At 39.7% G+C, this 17,695-nt stretch overlaps 4 protein-coding genes across 4 annotated transcripts; 3 read left to right on the forward strand and 1 right to left on the reverse strand.

Annotated features, from left to right (window-relative positions):
* The first annotated feature begins 286 nt into the window (after window positions 1-286).
* LOC18025181 (ABC transporter C family member 7) lies at window positions 287-5,651 on the forward strand. Its single transcript, XM_006407199.2, has 9 exons — window positions 287-2,706; window positions 2,833-2,919; window positions 3,001-3,612; window positions 3,716-3,880; window positions 4,004-4,298; window positions 4,379-4,899; window positions 4,981-5,044; window positions 5,134-5,373; window positions 5,472-5,651. The coding sequence occupies exons 1-9, from the start codon at window positions 343-345 to the stop codon at window positions 5,588-5,590; spliced, it is 4,467 nt and encodes a 1,488-aa protein (XP_006407262.1). The 5' UTR covers window positions 287-342; the 3' UTR covers window positions 5,591-5,651.
* Window positions 5,652-7,433: 1,782 nt separating this feature from the next.
* LOC18025182 (ABC transporter C family member 3) lies at window positions 7,434-12,907 on the forward strand. The gene is made up of 8 exons (XM_006407200.2): window positions 7,434-9,933; window positions 10,019-10,105; window positions 10,194-10,841; window positions 10,932-11,096; window positions 11,202-11,711; window positions 11,821-12,126; window positions 12,211-12,514; window positions 12,599-12,907. Exons 1-8 carry the CDS (start codon window positions 7,522-7,524, stop codon window positions 12,706-12,708), a joined length of 4,542 nt encoding a protein of 1,513 aa, XP_006407263.1. The 5' UTR covers window positions 7,434-7,521; the 3' UTR covers window positions 12,709-12,907.
* Window positions 12,671-13,397, reverse strand: LOC112088935 (the record flags this gene model as incomplete). The annotated part of the gene is given in 3 exon segments (XM_024159491.1): window positions 12,671-13,150; window positions 13,153-13,229; window positions 13,231-13,397. Coding segments are annotated over 3 exon segments (300 nt in total), but the record flags the coding sequence as incomplete, so codon positions are not given.
* On the forward strand, window positions 13,176-17,539 carry LOC18025183 (putative DUF21 domain-containing protein At3g13070, chloroplastic). The gene is made up of 14 exons (XM_006407201.2): window positions 13,176-14,070; window positions 14,423-14,520; window positions 14,609-14,702; window positions 14,851-14,928; window positions 15,095-15,198; window positions 15,353-15,434; window positions 15,514-15,653; window positions 15,738-15,816; window positions 15,923-15,986; window positions 16,133-16,224; window positions 16,310-16,375; window positions 16,517-16,633; window positions 16,833-17,012; window positions 17,104-17,539. Exons 1-14 carry the CDS (start codon window positions 13,504-13,506, stop codon window positions 17,323-17,325), a joined length of 1,983 nt encoding a protein of 660 aa, XP_006407264.1. The 5' UTR covers window positions 13,176-13,503; the 3' UTR covers window positions 17,326-17,539.
* The last annotated feature ends 156 nt before the right edge of the window (window positions 17,540-17,695 follow it).

Here is a 17,695-nt window from a genome sequence, read left to right on the forward strand (position 1 = left end):
AGCACAACGACAGAGCCAGGTCCTCGTAATTTCCTAATGGGTTTGGATAGGATGTATATTTTTTCCATGAGACCAGAGGTCTTGGTCTTGGTTTGTTTCGGTGTAGTTTCCGAATATTGTGCTTATTTTTCATAGAAAATACACAAGAATTTCTGCGAACATGAGTTTAAGCATAAAAAAAAAGTTCATGTGTAGACGTTGAGGCGTCAAGGAAGTATATTTTATTCTCCATTGAAGGAAATTGTCTTGGAAATAATATATATATTGACGCAGTTGTTTATTTATATAGTCCATCGTGAGAGACTTGAACATTTTTTCTCGTATCCATTGCCAAACGAAAGTATGAAACAGATAAATGCAATGGACAATTCTATCAGTTTTCTCCTCCTTGAGTCCATCTACTTTCCAGTGTTCTCCATTTTCTTGAATCTGCTTTTGTTGCTAATTATGTCTGGTTCCTGGGTTTGCAAAAAAAGGGTGGCTGGTGAAAATAGCAATGGTTTCACGAATGAGAGGGTTAAGAATATGTCTTTAACGTACAATAAACTGGTAGTTATATGTTGTGGGACTTTGTCTGCCTTGTATTCTGTGTTGTTGCTGTTAAGTTGCTTCCACCTGCATACAAATGGTTGGGATCTCAGCGAACTGATGAATCTCTTAGATCTTCTGTTTGCAGCCCTTTCTTGGGGTGCCATCTCTTTGTACCTGCGTGGTCTTTCCTCCGATTCTCAGGATCAAAAGTTTCCTTTTTTGCTTAGAGTCTGGTGGGTTTTTTATCTCATGGTTTCTTGCTACCGTCTTTTGGTAGACATTGATGTATACAAAAAGCACAAGCTGGAGTCCGTTCACCTTTTATTGTCTGATGTAGTGGCCATTAGCGTGGGGTTGTTTCTCTGCTATTCATGTTTGCAGAAGCAAGGAGAAGGTGAAAGGATCAACCAACTCGAAGAACCCCTCTTGAATGGAGCTGAATCTAGCGTGGCTACTAGTGTGCAGTATAAGGCCGAAGGGGATGATGAGGTTGTTACACCTTTTTCTAACGCTGGGTTTCTAAGCCATGTGAGTTTCTCTTGGATGAGTTCTTTGATTGCCTTGGGAAATGAGAAAATCATTGACAGCAAAGATGTTCCTCAAGTTGACAGTAGTGACAGAGCTGAGAAACTATTTTGGATATTTAGGAGCAAGCTTGATTGGGACGATGGTGAAAGAAGGATAACCTCGTTTAAGCTTATCAAGGCACTCTTCTTTTCAGTGTGGCGAGATATTGTCTTGTCAACTCTGTTTGCTTTTGTCTACACGGTATCTTGTTATGTTGCGCCGTATCTCATGGATACTTTCGTCCAGTACTTGAACGGTAACAGACAATATTCAAACGAAGGGTTTGTTTTAGTGACAACTTTCTTTGTTGCTAAGCTTGTGGAATGCCAAGCGCGGAGGAATTGGTACTTCAGGTTGCAAAAAGCTGGGATTAGCATGAGATCGGTCTTGGTTTCGATGATCTACGAAAAGGGCTTGACCCTTCCCTGTCACTCGAAGCAAGGACACACTACTGGCGAGATTATAAATCTCATGACCGTTGATGCTGAGAGAATCAGTGCTTTTAGTTGGTATATGCATGATCCATGGATACTTGTCTTACAAATAAGTTTAGCCTTGGTGATCTTGTACAGAAGCCTTGGGCTAGGATCAATTGCAGCTTTTGCTGCAACCTTTTTAGTTATGCTGGGAAATTTTCCTCTGGCAAAGTTGGAAGAGAATTTTCAAGGAAATTTAATGGAGGCCAAAGATAACAGGATGAAGAAAACATCGGAGGTGTTGCTGAACATGAGGATTCTTAAACTTCAGGGCTGGGAGATGAAGTTCCTTTCTAAGATTCTTGACTTTAGACGCATTGAAGCAAGCTGGCTCAAGAAGTTCGTGTATAATTCGGCGGCTATTAGCTCTGTTTTGTGGGCTGCACCGTCTTTCGTGTCGGCAACAGCTTTTGGCGCTTGTATGCTTCTGAAGATCCCTCTTGAATCGGGAAAGATACTAGCGGCTCTTGCAACTTTTCGAATTCTGCAAACTCCAATCTACAAACTTCCGGACACAATCTCGATGATTGTTCAGACAAAGGTATCCCTTGACAGGATTGCATCTTTTCTTTGTCTTGATGATTTGCAGCAAGATGTTGTGGAGAGACTTCCTAGTGGAAGTTCAAAAATGGATGTGGAAGTCAGCAATGGTGCTTTCTCTTGGGATGAATCTTCCCCCATCCCGACGCTGAGAGACATAAGTTTCAAGATCCCTCATGGGAAGAACATCGCTATATGTGGTACCGTTGGTTCAGGGAAATCAAGCTTACTCTCATCCATACTTGGTGAAGTTCCTAAAGTATCTGGAGATCTTAAGGTTTGTGGAAGAAAGGCATACATTGCACAGTCGCCTTGGATCCAGAGTGGTAAAGTCGAAGAGAATATTCTGTTTGGTAAGCCAATGCAAAGAGAATGGTACGAGAGGGTGCTTGAAGCGTGCTCTTTGAATAAGGACTTGGAGGTACTTCCTTTCCGTGATCAGACGGTTATTGGGGAAAGAGGTATCAATCTAAGTGGTGGACAGAAGCAACGGATACAAATTGCACGTGCTTTATACCAAGACGCAGATATCTATCTGTTTGATGACCCTTTTAGTGCAGTAGATGCTCACACTGGATCACATCTCTTCAAGGTAAAAATCGTTTTCTGCTCTTTCTAATTATCTTGACTTGAACATAACCTTATATATCATCTACTTTATGCTATCTTGTGCTACACATTGTGATATGATCTTTACGGTAATCGTTCTGTGTAACAGGAAGTCCTGCAGGGGCTTCTGAGAAACAAGACAGTCATATACGTCACTCATCAACTCGAATTCCTTCCTGAAGCTGATCTTATACTGGTTTGGGACTTGTTCACTTTACTAACTTTCCAATTGATTACCTAACCACATATGTATGATATCGTATAATAATTTTGGTAGGTCATGAAAGATGGGAAGATCACACAAGCGGGAAAGTACAATGAAATTCTTGTTTCAGGAACCGATTTCATGGAACTTGTAGGAGCTCACACTGACGCATTAGCAGCAGTTGATTCATTTGAAAAACGATCTGATTCAGCACAATCAACTACAAGCAAAGAAAACAAAAAGTCCAACGATGAAGAAAAACTAGAGGAAGATTTGGCTACCTCGAAAGGACAACTAGTTCAAGAAGAAGAGAGGGAGAAAGGCAAAGTTGGGTTCACTGTATACCAAAAGTATATGGCACTGGCGTATGGAGGAGCACTTGTGCCTATTATATTGGTCGTGCAAATTCTCTTTCAGATTCTAAACATAGGGAGCAACTATTGGATGGCTTGGGTGACTCCTGTTTCCAAGGATGTGGAACCTCCAGTGAGCGGCTTCACATTGATTCTAGTCTATGTACTTCTAGCCGTCGCGAGCTCCTTCTGCATACTCGTCAGAGCATTGCTGGTTGCTATGACTGGTTTCAAGATGGCTACTGAACTCTTCACCCAAATGCATCTCCGCATTTTTCGTGCTTCCATGTCATTCTTTGATGCAACACCAATCGGGCGAATTTTGAATAGAGTAAGAACTATCTATGCTTACTTACTCAGTATGTAATGACAATATCGAAAGCGGATCCTGTGAACTCCTTTCCTGATTACTCTGGTTTCAATCTTGGTTTTAGGCTTCTACAGATCAAAGTGCTGCGGATTTGAGATTACCGGGTCAATTTGCATATGTTGCTATTGCTGCTATTAACATTTTGGGGATTATCGGAGTGATGGTACAGGTCGCTTGGCAGGTCCTTATCATCTTCATCCCTGTCGTCGCTGCATGTGCCTGGTACCGGGTATTTTTTATAATCCTGAATGTCCTAAACCAACGTTTTGCTCCTTTCTTATTGATATGAATCAAACTAAATAAGTTTCTTGTGATTTTCACTTATTCTTATTGGGTTAATCTATGTACACAGCAATATTACATATCTGCGGCTCGGGAACTTGCGAGATTAGCTGGAATAAGCAGGTCGCCTTTGGTACAACATTTTTCAGAAACACTTTCAGGGATATCAACTATCAGGAGCTTTGATCAAGAATCAAGATTCCGCAGTGACATCATGAGACTCAGCGATTGTTTTTCTCGGCTCAAGTTCCATTCCGTTGGTGCAATGGAATGGCTCTGCTTCCGCCTTGAGTTATTATCCACTATCGCATTTGCGTTTTCACTTGTTATCATGGTTTCTGCGCCTGAAGGACTCATTAATCCAAGTAAGTCACCACCCTTTTCATCACTGCTTTGTTTTTTTTTTTGTCACTACTAAAATTTCTCTGTATTCTGCTTCTTAAAGGTTTTGCAGGATTAGCCGTTACATATGCACTCAATCTAAATAGCCTGCAATCAACTTTAATATGGACACTTTGCGATCTTGAGAACAAAATGATATCTGTGGAGAGAATGCTTCAGTACACAAACATCCCCAGTGAACCACCTCTCGTGATTGAATCAACTCGGCCTGAGAAATCATGGCCTTGTCGTGGAGAGATTACTATTTCTAATCTGCAGGTGCGATATGGGCCACATTTGCCTATGGTGTTGCGTGGACTGACATGCACTTTTCCAGGAGGCCTGAAAACAGGAATCGTTGGAAGAACAGGATGTGGCAAATCCACTCTAATTCAAACCCTTTTTAGGATTGTTGAACCAACAGCCGGAGAAATCAGAATCGACGGAATAAATATTTTGACCATTGGACTGCACGACTTGCGTTCCAGACTAAGTATCATACCTCAAGATCCAACCATGTTTGAAGGCACAGTTCGTAGTAACTTGGACCCTCTTGAGGAATACACTGATGACCAAATCTGGGAGGTTCGTGTTTCTTTCAGTGTTTCTCTGCAAGTAACAAAAAGAAGCCTCTCACACTATTATTTTGTTGGTTTCTCATTTCAGGCACTCGACAAATGCCAACTTGGGGATGAAGTAAGGAAGAAAGAACTAAAGCTCGATTCCACGGGTTAGTTATAAACTACTTTCAAAAAGAGTCATCTTGAATCTTTGAGACGTAGCGATGAATGGAACACGAACGAGCGTTTTGTATTTCAGTTAGCGAGAATGGACAGAACTGGAGCGTAGGTCAGAGACAACTGGTGTGTCTGGGACGAGTCTTGCTCAAGAGAAGCAAAGTGTTGGTTCTTGATGAGGCCACTGCTTCCGTAGATACTGCGACTGATAATCTGATCCAGGAGACTCTGAGGCAACACTTTTCAGATTGTACGGTGATAACAATCGCACACAGAATATCATCTATTATAGACAGCGATATGGTTCTGCTCCTAGACCAAGGTCACGGCCTGAACTCATGAACATCATACCTACCTACGTTTCTATTTTTTTTTTTTTGTATGAGGACTTGTAATAAATTGTCTCTGTATTAAGTGCAGGGCTTATCAAAGAACATGATTCACCGGTGAGATTGCTTGAAGACAAGTCGTCTTCTTTCTCAAAGCTTGTGGCAGAGTACACAGCAAGTTCGGATTCCAGATTCAAAAGAAGCTGTTAGAATAATTAAGAAAAAAAATATCCATGGAAAAGGGAAATCAGACCCAGACTAGTGATCTACTGTAATTTGTAAACCCACGTTTGCGTTAGACTTTTCATTTGATGAAAGTTCCATGAAAGTGGCATAATTGAAGTGGCAAAAGAAAAGTTTGGACAAAGACTCGTTAAAAGAAAAAAAAAAAGTAGACTTGGAATATGCTCATGGACCGGTAAAATAATTAGATTATGGACTTGGTGACACCTTTGATCACTGACCATATATTTATAAGTAAATCATCATTTTTTGAAAAAGTATATATTATAATGATATTTTTTTTCGACATATTATAATGACTTTTTGGGATGATTGTGTGAGAGAAAGACTAGTCGCCACTGACTGACAAGAAGACTTACTTGCAGCCCAATCCACGTAACTTGTTGTTTTTCTTCCCAAGAAATTTGTGCACTATGAGACAAGTTCCCAAATATTCTTCTAATTCATCTATAATTGTTTTTCCATTTTTCAAAAAGTATATGTTAATTTAGTTGTTGGGCTATGCGTTGTGATTAATAACGTTTTCTTAAATATATACATTTGGCTTTTTTCGTTTCTTTTTGTTCACCGTTTAAAATACATTTTTAAAGATTAAATAAAATTTTGTTAGCAAAAGAGGAATATATTTTCTTAAGGGAAGATAAATAAATATGCGAAATGATATAGTTATGGTTTTAAACTAACAAGTTAATTTATATGCTACGAGCAAGTCAAGAGTACATAAAAATTGCACAAATTACGATAATTTGAATACACTGATGACTGATAACTACATAATACATCATATTTATAAAAAAAATGATTCAAGACAATACCGGTTATTAATGTATGGTATATTTCGTCTATGTAGTATTAGGTAGCATGTCAGAAATGTAACTAAAAACTTAAATCAATGTATGGTACAATTTTTTGTCTATGTAGAGTGATAATCAGTGCGTCAGAATTATAACTAAGTGCGTAGAATGTGAGAAGAAGGCAACCCAAACAAAGTGCGTCACGGAAGGAGAAAATTGAAGATAGATGTATGTACAACTTACAAGACGGACAGCTTTATTTAAAGAAACAGCAAATCCTACGTCATGAGACAGACATGGATAGTAGTTGAAAAGTCAACACAATTGCCTTTTAAAAAAGCGGGCTATATTCATCCTCTAGTCGACCACAAAAAAATACATCCCTCTAAGTAGGCTCTTTTGCAATGAGAATTATGACTAGAGAAACAAAAGCATTATGAAAGTTTTCAATAATAACAGCTCCTAACGCAGAGATAAAAGAAAAACCTAAATTACAAGAAGTAGAGGTGTAGAAAAAAAAGATAGGTTTATTAGGTTATACGAAGGAACAAAACAAGAGTTCTCATAATAAGGTCTTTAGTCATTAACCAAATTTGTTTTATTTTTTTCTTCTTCAAGATTCGTATCAATATTCTGGCATAACAAATCAGGCTCACTTATTAAAATAGCAAATAAAAAAAGATATTGTAACCAAACAGAGAGAAATGTAAACAGAACGTCCTTTTTTCGGCTACAAATTACAACAAAATTTGATTTTTTCAACATTTTTAATGACTTGAAATAAAACAATTTGAAGGTTAGAAAAAGATCCGGGAAAGGCGAATAAAAGAAAGAAGAACCCTTTTCGCCACCAAAGTGGCCATATCCTCCTCTGGTGGGGTTTTTGATATAGAGAGAGAGAGGACCGTTTTGCTCTTCCTTCTTCTTTGATTTCTTTTAGAGCGTGTTTTCCAAGGGATGCTGTCTACATCAACTCGTCCACTTATTCCACTCTCGCTCTATAAGTATTGACTGGTTGAAAATTCAGTATTAAATAAGTACGACCATTGTCTAAAATCATTCGAAAACAGAGAAATAGAGAGAGTAGAGAGAAGAGGAAAAGCCATGGACTTTCGTGGTTCCACCAACGATAACGGTATGTTAACAATGTTGTTCTCGTTTTCGGAATCTATTTTGCCTCCAGATTCTAGGTCTTTTCTTCTGGAACCTCTTTTCCTAAGATGGGTTTCTGGAACTTTGCACGCGGTTTTGTTGCTGGTGATGTTTTGCTCATGGATTCGTAGCAAAATTAGAGGTAGTAATGGTTTTGGTGCTGTTACGGAGAGTTTGAAAGATAGGAGGGGTTTCGGGTTTAAGTCGGCTCTGTTTTGTAGCTTAGCTCTGTCTCTGCTTAATCTCGCGTTGATGTCGCTGAGTGGTTTCTATTGGTACGAGAGTGATTGGTTAGATAAAGAAGAGCTAGTTTCTTTTGTCGGGTTTCTGTTGGCAATGGTTTCTTGGGGGATTTTGTCGATTTGCTTGCATCGATACAGTGATTATGAGCAAAAGTTTCCGTTCTTGCTTAGGCTCTGGTTGGGTTTCTATCTAGCGGTTTCTTGCTACTCTCTTGTGGTAGACATTGTTATGTACAAGAGACAAGAAACCATACCTGTTCATCTTCTAGTGTACGATATGGTTTCTTTTGCTGCTGCTTTGTTTCTCGGTTATGTGGCTTTCTTCAAGAAAGCTAGAGGCAACAGCAATGGAGTTTTGGAAGAACCACTCTTGAATGGAGATTCTAGTGTTGGTGGTAGTGTAGAGCTGAGTAAAGCCAATGGGGGTGATGAGGCTACTCCGTACTCGAGATCTGGCATTTTCGGTCTTTTGACTTTCTCTTGGATGAGCCCGTTAATAGACCTTGGAAATAAGAAAGCCCTTGATCTAGAAGATGTTCCGCAGCTTCATGATAGTGACAGTGTAGTCGGGTTAGCCCCTAAGTTTAGGAGCATGCTTGAATCATCAGATGGTGGTGAGAGAAGTGGCGTGACCACGTTCAAGCTCATAAAAGCGTTGTTCTTTTCGGCTCAGTGGGAGATTCTAGTGACTGCATTCTTTGTTTTCATCTACACGGTCGCATCATATGTTGGGCCAGCTCTCATTGATACTTTCGTTCAGTACCTTAATGGACGTAGACAGTACAACAACGAAGGATATGTGCTAGTCATTACTTTCTTTGTTGCGAAGCTTGTGGAGTGCCTTTCGCAGAGACATTGGTTCTTTAGGTTACAGAAGGTTGGTATTAGGATGAGATCTTCCTTGGTTGCGATGATATACGAAAAGGGTTTGACCCTTTCTTGCCATTCAAAGCAAGGACGCACAAGTGGGGAGATTATAAATTTTATGACTGTGGATGCTGAGAGGATTGGTAATTTCAGTTGGTACATGCATGATCCATGGATGGTTTTGTTACAAGTCGGTCTAGCTCTGTGGATCTTGTATAGAAATCTTGGATTAGCATCAATAGCGGCTTTGATTGCTACCATTCTAGTTATGCTTGTGAACGTCCCATTCGGGAGAATGCAAGAGAGGTTTCAGGAGAAGTTAATGGAAGCTAAGGATAGCCGGATGAAATCAACATCTGAGATCTTGAGAAACATGAGGATTCTCAAACTTCAGGGGTGGGAGATGAAGTTTCTGTCCAAGATATTCGATCTTAGGAAATCTGAGGAAGGATGGCTGAAAAAGTATGTGTATAACTCAGCTGTTATAAGCTTTGTTTTCTGGGGGGCTCCTACTTTGGTGTCAGTCTCCACTTTCGGTGCATGTATACTTCTTGGAATCCCTCTTGAGTCTGGCAAGATACTATCAGCGCTTGCAACCTTCAGGATTCTACAAGAGCCGATCTACAATCTTCCCGACACTATCTCCATGGTTGTGCAAACAAAAGTCTCTCTTGATAGAATTGCATCCTATCTTTGTCTAGACAATTTGCAGCCGGACGTTGTAGAGAGGCTTCCTAAGGGAAGTTCAGACATAGCTGTGGAAGTGACCAACAGCACTTTGTCTTGGGATGTCTCATCCGCTAGCCCGACTTTAAAAGACATCAATTTCAAGGTCTTTCCTGGGATGAAGGTTGCAGTTTGTGGTACTGTTGGCTCTGGGAAATCAAGCTTGCTTTCATCTATACTAGGAGAAGTACCAAAGATATCTGGAAGTCTTAAGGTTTGTGGGACAAAAGCGTACGTTGCGCAGTCTCCTTGGATTCAGAGCGGTAAAATTGAGGACAACATCTTGTTTGGTAAGCCTATGGAAAGGGAACGATATGAAAAAGTGCTTGAAGCATGTTCTTTGAATAAGGATCTGGAGATACTCTCATTTGGGGATCAGACTGTCATCGGAGAACGCGGCATCAATCTGAGTGGTGGACAAAAGCAAAGGATACAGATTGCACGTGCTCTCTACCAAGATGCAGATATCTATCTATTCGATGATCCTTTTAGTGCTGTGGATGCTCACACAGGGTCACATCTCTTCAAGGTACAATCTTCTGTCTTTGCCATTCTTGTGATTAGTTATCTTTATAACCGCATCATATTGATTTTCATTCTTACTCTTCTTTCAGGAAGTTTTGCTGGGGCTTTTGTGTTCCAAATCGGTTATATATGTAACTCATCAAGTTGAGTTCTTACCTGCTGCTGATCTTATCCTGGTACGTGATTTATTTACTTTTTTATAATCTTCTTTATTTTGTTTGAGGAAAAATGAAGTCATCCAAAATCATCTGTCTTGTGTCTCAGGTCATGAAAGATGGAAGGATCAGCCAAGCTGGAAAATACAATGATATCCTCAGCTCTGGAACAGATTTCATGGAGCTTATAGGTGCACATCAGGAGGCTCTGGCGGTAGTTGGTTCGGTTGATGCCAATTCTGTTTCTGAGAAATCAGCTTTAGGCGAAGAAAATGGTGTTGTGAGAGATGCTATTGGCGTTGATGGGAAACAAGAAAGCCAAGACTTGAAGAACGAGAAATCAGACTCTGGGGAGCCCACAAGACAACTTGTGCAAGAGGAAGAGAGGGAGAAAGGTAGCGTAGCTTTGGCTGTATACTGGAAATATATCACACTAGCGTACGGAGGAGCTCTTGTGCCTTTCATATTGTTGGCACAAGTTCTATTTCAGCTTCTTCAGATTGGGAGCAACTACTGGATGGCTTGGGCTACTCCTGTTTCTAAGGATGTGGAAGCTCCTGTGAACATTTCCACGTTAATGATTGTGTATGTTGTTTTGGCCGTTGGAAGTTCCCTCTGCATTCTTGTTAGAGCCACGCTTCTTGTCACAGCTGGTTACAAGACTGCTACTCAACTGTTTCACAAAATGCACCACTGCATTTTCCGTTCTCCGATGTCTTTCTTTGATTCCACTCCAAGTGGAAGAATCATGAATAGAGTACGTCGCTGGCCACTATAGTTATTTAAGAATCTTTTCATATATGTTCTTGTTGTGATCAATGTTTTTTTATATTTTTTCCTGCTATAGGCTTCTACCGACCAATCCGCGGTGGATTTGGACATACCGTATCAATTTGGATCAGTTGCTATCACAGTCATTCAGCTTATTGGAATCATTGGAGTTATGTCTCAGGTTTCTTGGCTGGTTTTCCTTGTCTTCATTCCTGTGGTTGCTGCCTCCATATGGTATCAGGTAATAAACTTACAATCTAATTGTTCATAAGAGTTGATTCTTTTAAATTTCTCGCTAAGTTTATGTTAGTGGGGAAGTTGTGACAAAAAGATTTCAACTTTGCAGCGATATTACATAGCTGCAGCACGAGAACTTTCACGGTTAGTTGGAGTCTGCAAAGCCCCTCTGATTCAGCATTTTGCTGAGACGATTTCAGGGTCGACAACCATCAGAAGTTTCAGTCAAGAATCTAGATTCCGTTGTGACAACATGAGGCTGAGTGATGGTTACTCTAGGCCCAAATTCTATTCAGCTGGAGCAATGGAGTGGCTTTGCTTCCGCCTTGATATGTTATCTTCGCTTACATTTGCCTTTTCACTGGTTTTCTTGATCTCCATACCTACCGGAGTGATTGATCCAAGCCTTGCGGGATTAGCCGTGACTTATGGACTCAGCTTGAATACTCTGCAAGCTTGGCTGATCTGGACTCTCTGTAATCTAGAGAACAAAATCATATCTGTAGAGAGAATACTTCAGTATGCAAGTGTTCCAAGTGAACCACCTCTTGTGATCGAATCGAACCGACCTGAGCAATCATGGCCTTCACGTGGAGATGTAGACATCCGTGATCTTCAGGTATCTAATCTATATATACCTTTGACCTACCAAGATTTCATGCTCTAGATTACCTACTTGTTTTATTTCCATTCTTAACCATTTGGAAACTTTTTTGACACATTGTTAGGTCCGATATGCTCCACATATGCCACTTGTGTTGCGAGGAATAACATGCACATTCAAAGGAGGTTTAAGAACAGGAATTGTTGGAAGGACAGGAAGTGGGAAATCGACTCTGATACAAACCCTTTTCCGCATTGTAGAACCTTCAGCAGGAGAAATCAGGATAGATGGAGTGAATATTTTGACAATTGGGTTGCATGACTTGCGTTTAAGACTAAGTATTATACCCCAAGATCCAACCATGTTTGAAGGAACTGTGAGAAGTAACTTGGATCCTCTTGAAGAGTACACAGATGATCAAATCTGGGAGGTGGGTCGGTTTGATATTGATGATTCTTTAACTAGTAAGAAACTGTTTAGTCTCGACTAATGAATGATTTCGCTGTGTTTTTAGGCTCTTGACAAGTGCCAGTTAGGAGACGAGGTGAGGAAAAAGGAGCAAAAGCTCGACTCCAGTGTGAGTGAGAATGGAGATAACTGGAGTATGGGTCAGAGACAACTTGTGTGTCTCGGGAGAGTTCTTCTCAAGAGAAGCAAAATCTTGGTGCTTGATGAAGCCACTGCTTCTGTTGACACTGCAACTGACAATCTGATTCAGAAAACGTTAAGAGAACACTTTTCAGATTGTACAGTGATAACCATTGCACACAGGATATCTTCGGTTATTGACAGCGACATGGTTCTGCTTCTTAGCAATGGTATGTCTGAAACTTTCAAATCATTCGATAGAACATGTGTGAAGATGAATCATTGAGGAGTGTCTTGTTTTGGTATATGTGCAGGGCTGATTGAGGAGTATGATTCGCCACTGAGATTGCTCGAGGACAAGTCTTCATCTTTTTCTAAACTCGTGGCTGAGTACACCGCAAGATCAAGTTCCAGTTTTACATGAACCTCTATTTTCTTAGTGATGACGATGAAAAAAAAAATTACTTAGGGACCATTAGTTTCTGAGTCGCTGCAACATTAGCTGGATTATGATTCACAAGAAAGAATCACTTGTTCTTAGATTATAAGCTTGTAATGTTTAAGTTTAAAAACGATGACTCGCTACTTCAAATTAATGCAATAAAAGATGTTAATTCTTCTTATCGAAAACTTGAAACTTAACAGAACGGCATCTGAACCTTGACAGAACGGTTCTTATTGATGTACTTGGTAAAATAGAATCTAACGTACCGAGAGGCATATTCGTTGAAGAGCAAACCGGATTGGTTATACCAAGATGACGGCTTATGCGTGGTTGCTTGGTTGGTGGGAACGATAGGGGTATTAGTGTCATTTAACCATCTCTGCCACTTGCTCGCGAGTCGCGACTTTGGTCTGAGAAAACAACGGAGGAAAGGCGCAGCCTTTTTTCCTCGCAACATCACCATTTTCGGCTTTTCGCTGCCGGAGGGGTTTCCCTTTTCAGCTATGAACACTCGTTCTCAGTTTCAAGCTAACCATTTTGTTTTTACTAAACAGATAACTATCCTTTTGGTGTACCAACTTTAAACGTTTCTGAGCAATTAGAAAATTGACTGATTAAGGAAGAGCCGTCTTATCTTTCTTCGCACTTTGGCTCTTCCCACGCACACATACCTGAGGAATTATCAGCTAGGTTTTTCGGGGATTCTGTTTTTCTTCTTCTTCTTCTTCATTTTTTGTTTTTTTTTTCTCTAGGGTTTTCTAGTATCAGATTCTTATGACGGGTATGGCACTTGAATTATCGGTTCTGGGACGATCTGTCATTGGCTCAAAAACCTCAAATTTGAAGAGATATGGTCAAAAATCGAAGCTTTCAGGAAGACTTCTCCCAAGAACTGAGCTGCACTGCCCTATGGTGTTGAATTCTTCTGAAAACTCCAATTTGAGTTTAAGATTCCGACGAAGTTGTGAATCTAGCTACAGAAGTCGCTGTATGGTGTTTAGCTCGAGTCAATATCACGAGGGTAGTCAACAAAATTCCGATTCCGGCGAAAAGGAGCTGGAGTCGATTAAAGTTTTGCTGAAACGTGGGATTGTTATAGGAGCAGTGGTGTGTGGAGTTTTCTTATACGGTTGCCAAAAGGTGTTAGCATCGGCAGGTGTGGTGGAAGCAGGCTATGAGGTGTTTGGTCAGAGCTTAGTGTTGTTCAAGAATGCTTTGCCAAAAATTTACCAGGTTCTTAGAGTTCTTAGAGAGCAAGGTCTAATCTTGGCTGCCCTACTCAGCCTCTCAGCATTCTTCTCTATGGCAGAGACGTCCATTACCACACTGTGGCCGTGGAAGGTAAAATCATGTCTTTCGTTTGATTTGATTGGGAATTCCTTTTTTCTGTGATTTAGTAATGGTAATGCTAAAAAAATGTAGAACGCTTTAGGTTTGTGTGATCTTTATATTTTCTATAATGGGGACGAAAACCTTGGTTTTAAAACAATGAGATTGAAGTTAGGAAACGTGAAACTTCCATGGATTTTAGATTTGAGATTCTTTAAAGGATGATATAATTGTGATATGTTCTTTCTGGTTGTTTTATAGAGTGCGTTGTGTCACCTCCTGTCTCTTTTCTGGTCTCTAATGTTCTAATTTAGTGATCTGATTGGTTTTAAAATATTGCTGCTATATGTGCGGTTGATCACAGGTTCGTGAATTGGCTGAAAAAGAGCCAGAGAATGGTGTATTCAGAATGCTCCGGAGTGATGTTACCAGATTCTTGACGACTATACTTATTGGAACAACGTACTGCTTTTTTTTCCTGGATGCAATTTGTCTTTAGAGGATTGCTTGAAAATATGTCTCTTATTTTAGGTCTTGTGGTTGGTCTTAGTGTTGTGAATATTGCGGCAACTGCCCTGGTCACCGAAGCAGCAACAGTTATATTTGGGGAAGCTGGTGTTAGTGCAGCCACTGGATTGATGACAGTACGTATAATTGTTTCAATATTTTTTCATATCTGTTAACTTTTAGTCCTTCAGTTTGGTTTAGTACTACGCCTCTTTCGTTTTTGTGTGGATATTCTTTGATCAGCATCATTGCTCTCTAAGTTTTCATTCTTGAATGACTATATAGGTGGCTATATTACTCTTGACTGAGATCACTCCAAAAAGTGTTGCTGTCCACAATGCTCAAGAAGTTGCAAGGATTGTGGTAAGTTTGAATTATTTGGCATGGGTTCACTTTAACAAACTTTATGTGGATAAGCGGATACCCAATTGCTTTGCTCATTTTGACCCTTCTGATAGGAAATAGCTTAACTGTTCAACTATTTTAATAAAGGAAAACATGACTTATGTTGTCTTGACGGTGCATCTAGGTCAGGCCAGTGGCGTGGCTTTCCTTAGTATTATATCCTGTCGGAAGAATTGTCACATATCTGTCAATGGGAATACTGAAAATTCTTGGTTTGAAAGGACGGAGGTATGCATCAACCTAGACTTGTTTTAGTCTCTCTTAAATTTTTGACATGCTAAATAAAATAATATTAGATTTGGTTTGCTGCATTTTCCTGCCTTTCTCCTTGCTGAAAGTTGGCGGATCCTCATTTGAATTGCTTGTTTTGTGTATGTGTCAGTGAACCATATGTAACTGAAGATGAGTTGAAACTGATGCTTCGGGGTGCAGAATTAAGTGGCGCCATTGAGGAAGAGGAGCAGGTATGAGTTTTGTAGTATCTTAGTTTTTCGTTTAAAAATCTATGCCATACCTAACGTTATTCTAATGATTGCTCTGCAGGATATGATTGAAAATGTGCTGGAGATAAAGGATACCCATGTTCGAGAGGTGATGACTCCTCTTGTTGATGTAGTTGCAATTGACGCCAGTGGCAGTCTAGTTGATTTCCATAGTATGTGGGTGACCCATCAGTACTCGAGGTAAATAAATTCCCAAAGCCTTCTTTTGATGAATCCCTTTCCATTCCTGGGGATTGTTGATCGTGCTCAAACATTTCTTCTCAGGGTGCCTGTTTTTGAGCAGCGTATAGATAATATAGTGGGAATCGCATATGCTATGGATCTTCTAGATTATGTTCAGAAGGTTTGACGGTTTTCTTTTCTGCTTCTTGCTTCCAGCATCTCCTACGGTTTATTTATGTTAATCTATCTGTGGTGTAGAATGAAATATTTCGTGTTTGATTTTGAAGGGTGATCTGCTAGAATGTACTTCTGTGGGAGACATGGCACATAAACCTGCCTACTTTGTCCCGGGTATTTGTCTATGTATATGCTTTTGGATTTGATACCTAAGCCTTAGGCATTTGATTACTTTGGAGTTTCAAACATTATCATATTAATTCTACACAGTGAATTACGTCCCAGGGAGAGAATCGATTGATATATGTTATATTTTGCAGATTCAATGTCAGTTTGGAATCTTCTTAGGGAATTTCGCATAAGAAAGGTTCATATGGCAGTTGTCCTTAACGAATATGGTGGAACCATTGGAGTATGTGCTGCTCTCCTACTATGCTTCTCTACTCTCTCTCTTCCACAATTTGCTAATCTCTCTCCTATCTAATTTGTTTCTGCAGATTGTAACTCTTGAAGATGTGGTCGAAGAGATTGTTGGTGAAATATTTGATGAAAATGATTCAAAAGTAAATATCCTACTTTCAACTTTTTTTTAGAAAATCACTCTAGACCTGCTGATATAAATTTATCATACGAAATTGTTTTTCCTATTAGTAAGGTTCTATTCCATTACTTGATTTCTAGCCTCTATGATTTTGGCTCAATAGGAGGAGATTCAGAAGAAAACAGGGTATATTGTGATGAGAGACGAGGGGATATATGATGTTGATGCTAATACATCGATTGACCAGCTATCCGAAGAACTGAATATGAAGATGCCAGAGGTAATGTAATTTTTAGCAGTGGTTTTGATACCTGCGTCCTTAAGAGCATTCCTCAAGGTTACTTAGAAACTTTGAAAACAAAACGCATCTTCAAGGATACGTGTAGGCAGAGAAAGTTTTATTGAAGCCCTCGAAACATGTTAGTGACGCTGGCATTTTAGAACTTAAAACCCACCGTGTTTGTTTATTTGGGAAGCAGGACATTCAGTATGAGACAGTCTCAGGCTTTGTGTGTGAGGCCTTTGGGTATATCCCAAAAACTGGAGAAAGTGTAAAGGTTGTTCTTGAAAAGGAAAACTGGGAAGAGGATGGTGAAGAAGAAGAAGGTAAACAGGAGAGGCAGGAGCAGAAGGAAAAGCACCAAATCTATAGAGTAGAGGTACTAAGTGAACTTTTATAATCATATTTTCCAGTGGTCCACCAAAAGCATCTTCATTGTTTTGCACTGATGAAATCTTTATGGTGTACAGATACTAGCAGGGAATGCAAGAAAAGTGAGTGCTGTCCGGTTTGAAAGAGTCAACGACATGGATCAAGTGTCTGAGGCAAAAGATGTAAAAAGCATGGTTCCTAAATTCGTAAGGAAATGGAGCAGCGAAGAGGATGATGGGAACTCGTCCTACCAAGAAAAATCCGAGCATGCTGTCTCAGATGAACATGTCTTGGCTGATAATAGCAAGAAACAACAATGACTTTGAGACACTTTTTTTGTTCTCTCTTTATATTGCCGCATTTTTCAATTCTTCTTTGAAAAGTAAAGGGGAACACTGAGGCTGTCAAAGCTCTTTAACCAAAATAAGAAGAAAGCTCACAAATACGAGAAGCTTTCTTCTTAGCTTCAATGTAATAATCAGGATGGATAAATTTCGAAAAATTCGTGCAAGGTAAATACTATATAAGAAAAACAACCCCACAAACAAATTAAAAGAAATGTGAATCTAGTATTGGTTTAAATTTAATATGTCCATTTCTGCTTACGAACAGTGGACCCTGTTTCTGAAATAGATCTTTCTACTTAATAAACAGAGCACTCTGTTTCTTCTATTCACAACTTTCCTCGAG

This window comes from Eutrema salsugineum, unplaced genomic scaffold (assembly GCF_000478725.1).
Source record: "Eutrema salsugineum unplaced genomic scaffold, Eutsalg1_0 scaffold_13, whole genome shotgun sequence".
NCBI lineage: Eukaryota > Viridiplantae > Streptophyta > Magnoliopsida > Brassicales > Brassicaceae > Eutrema > Eutrema salsugineum.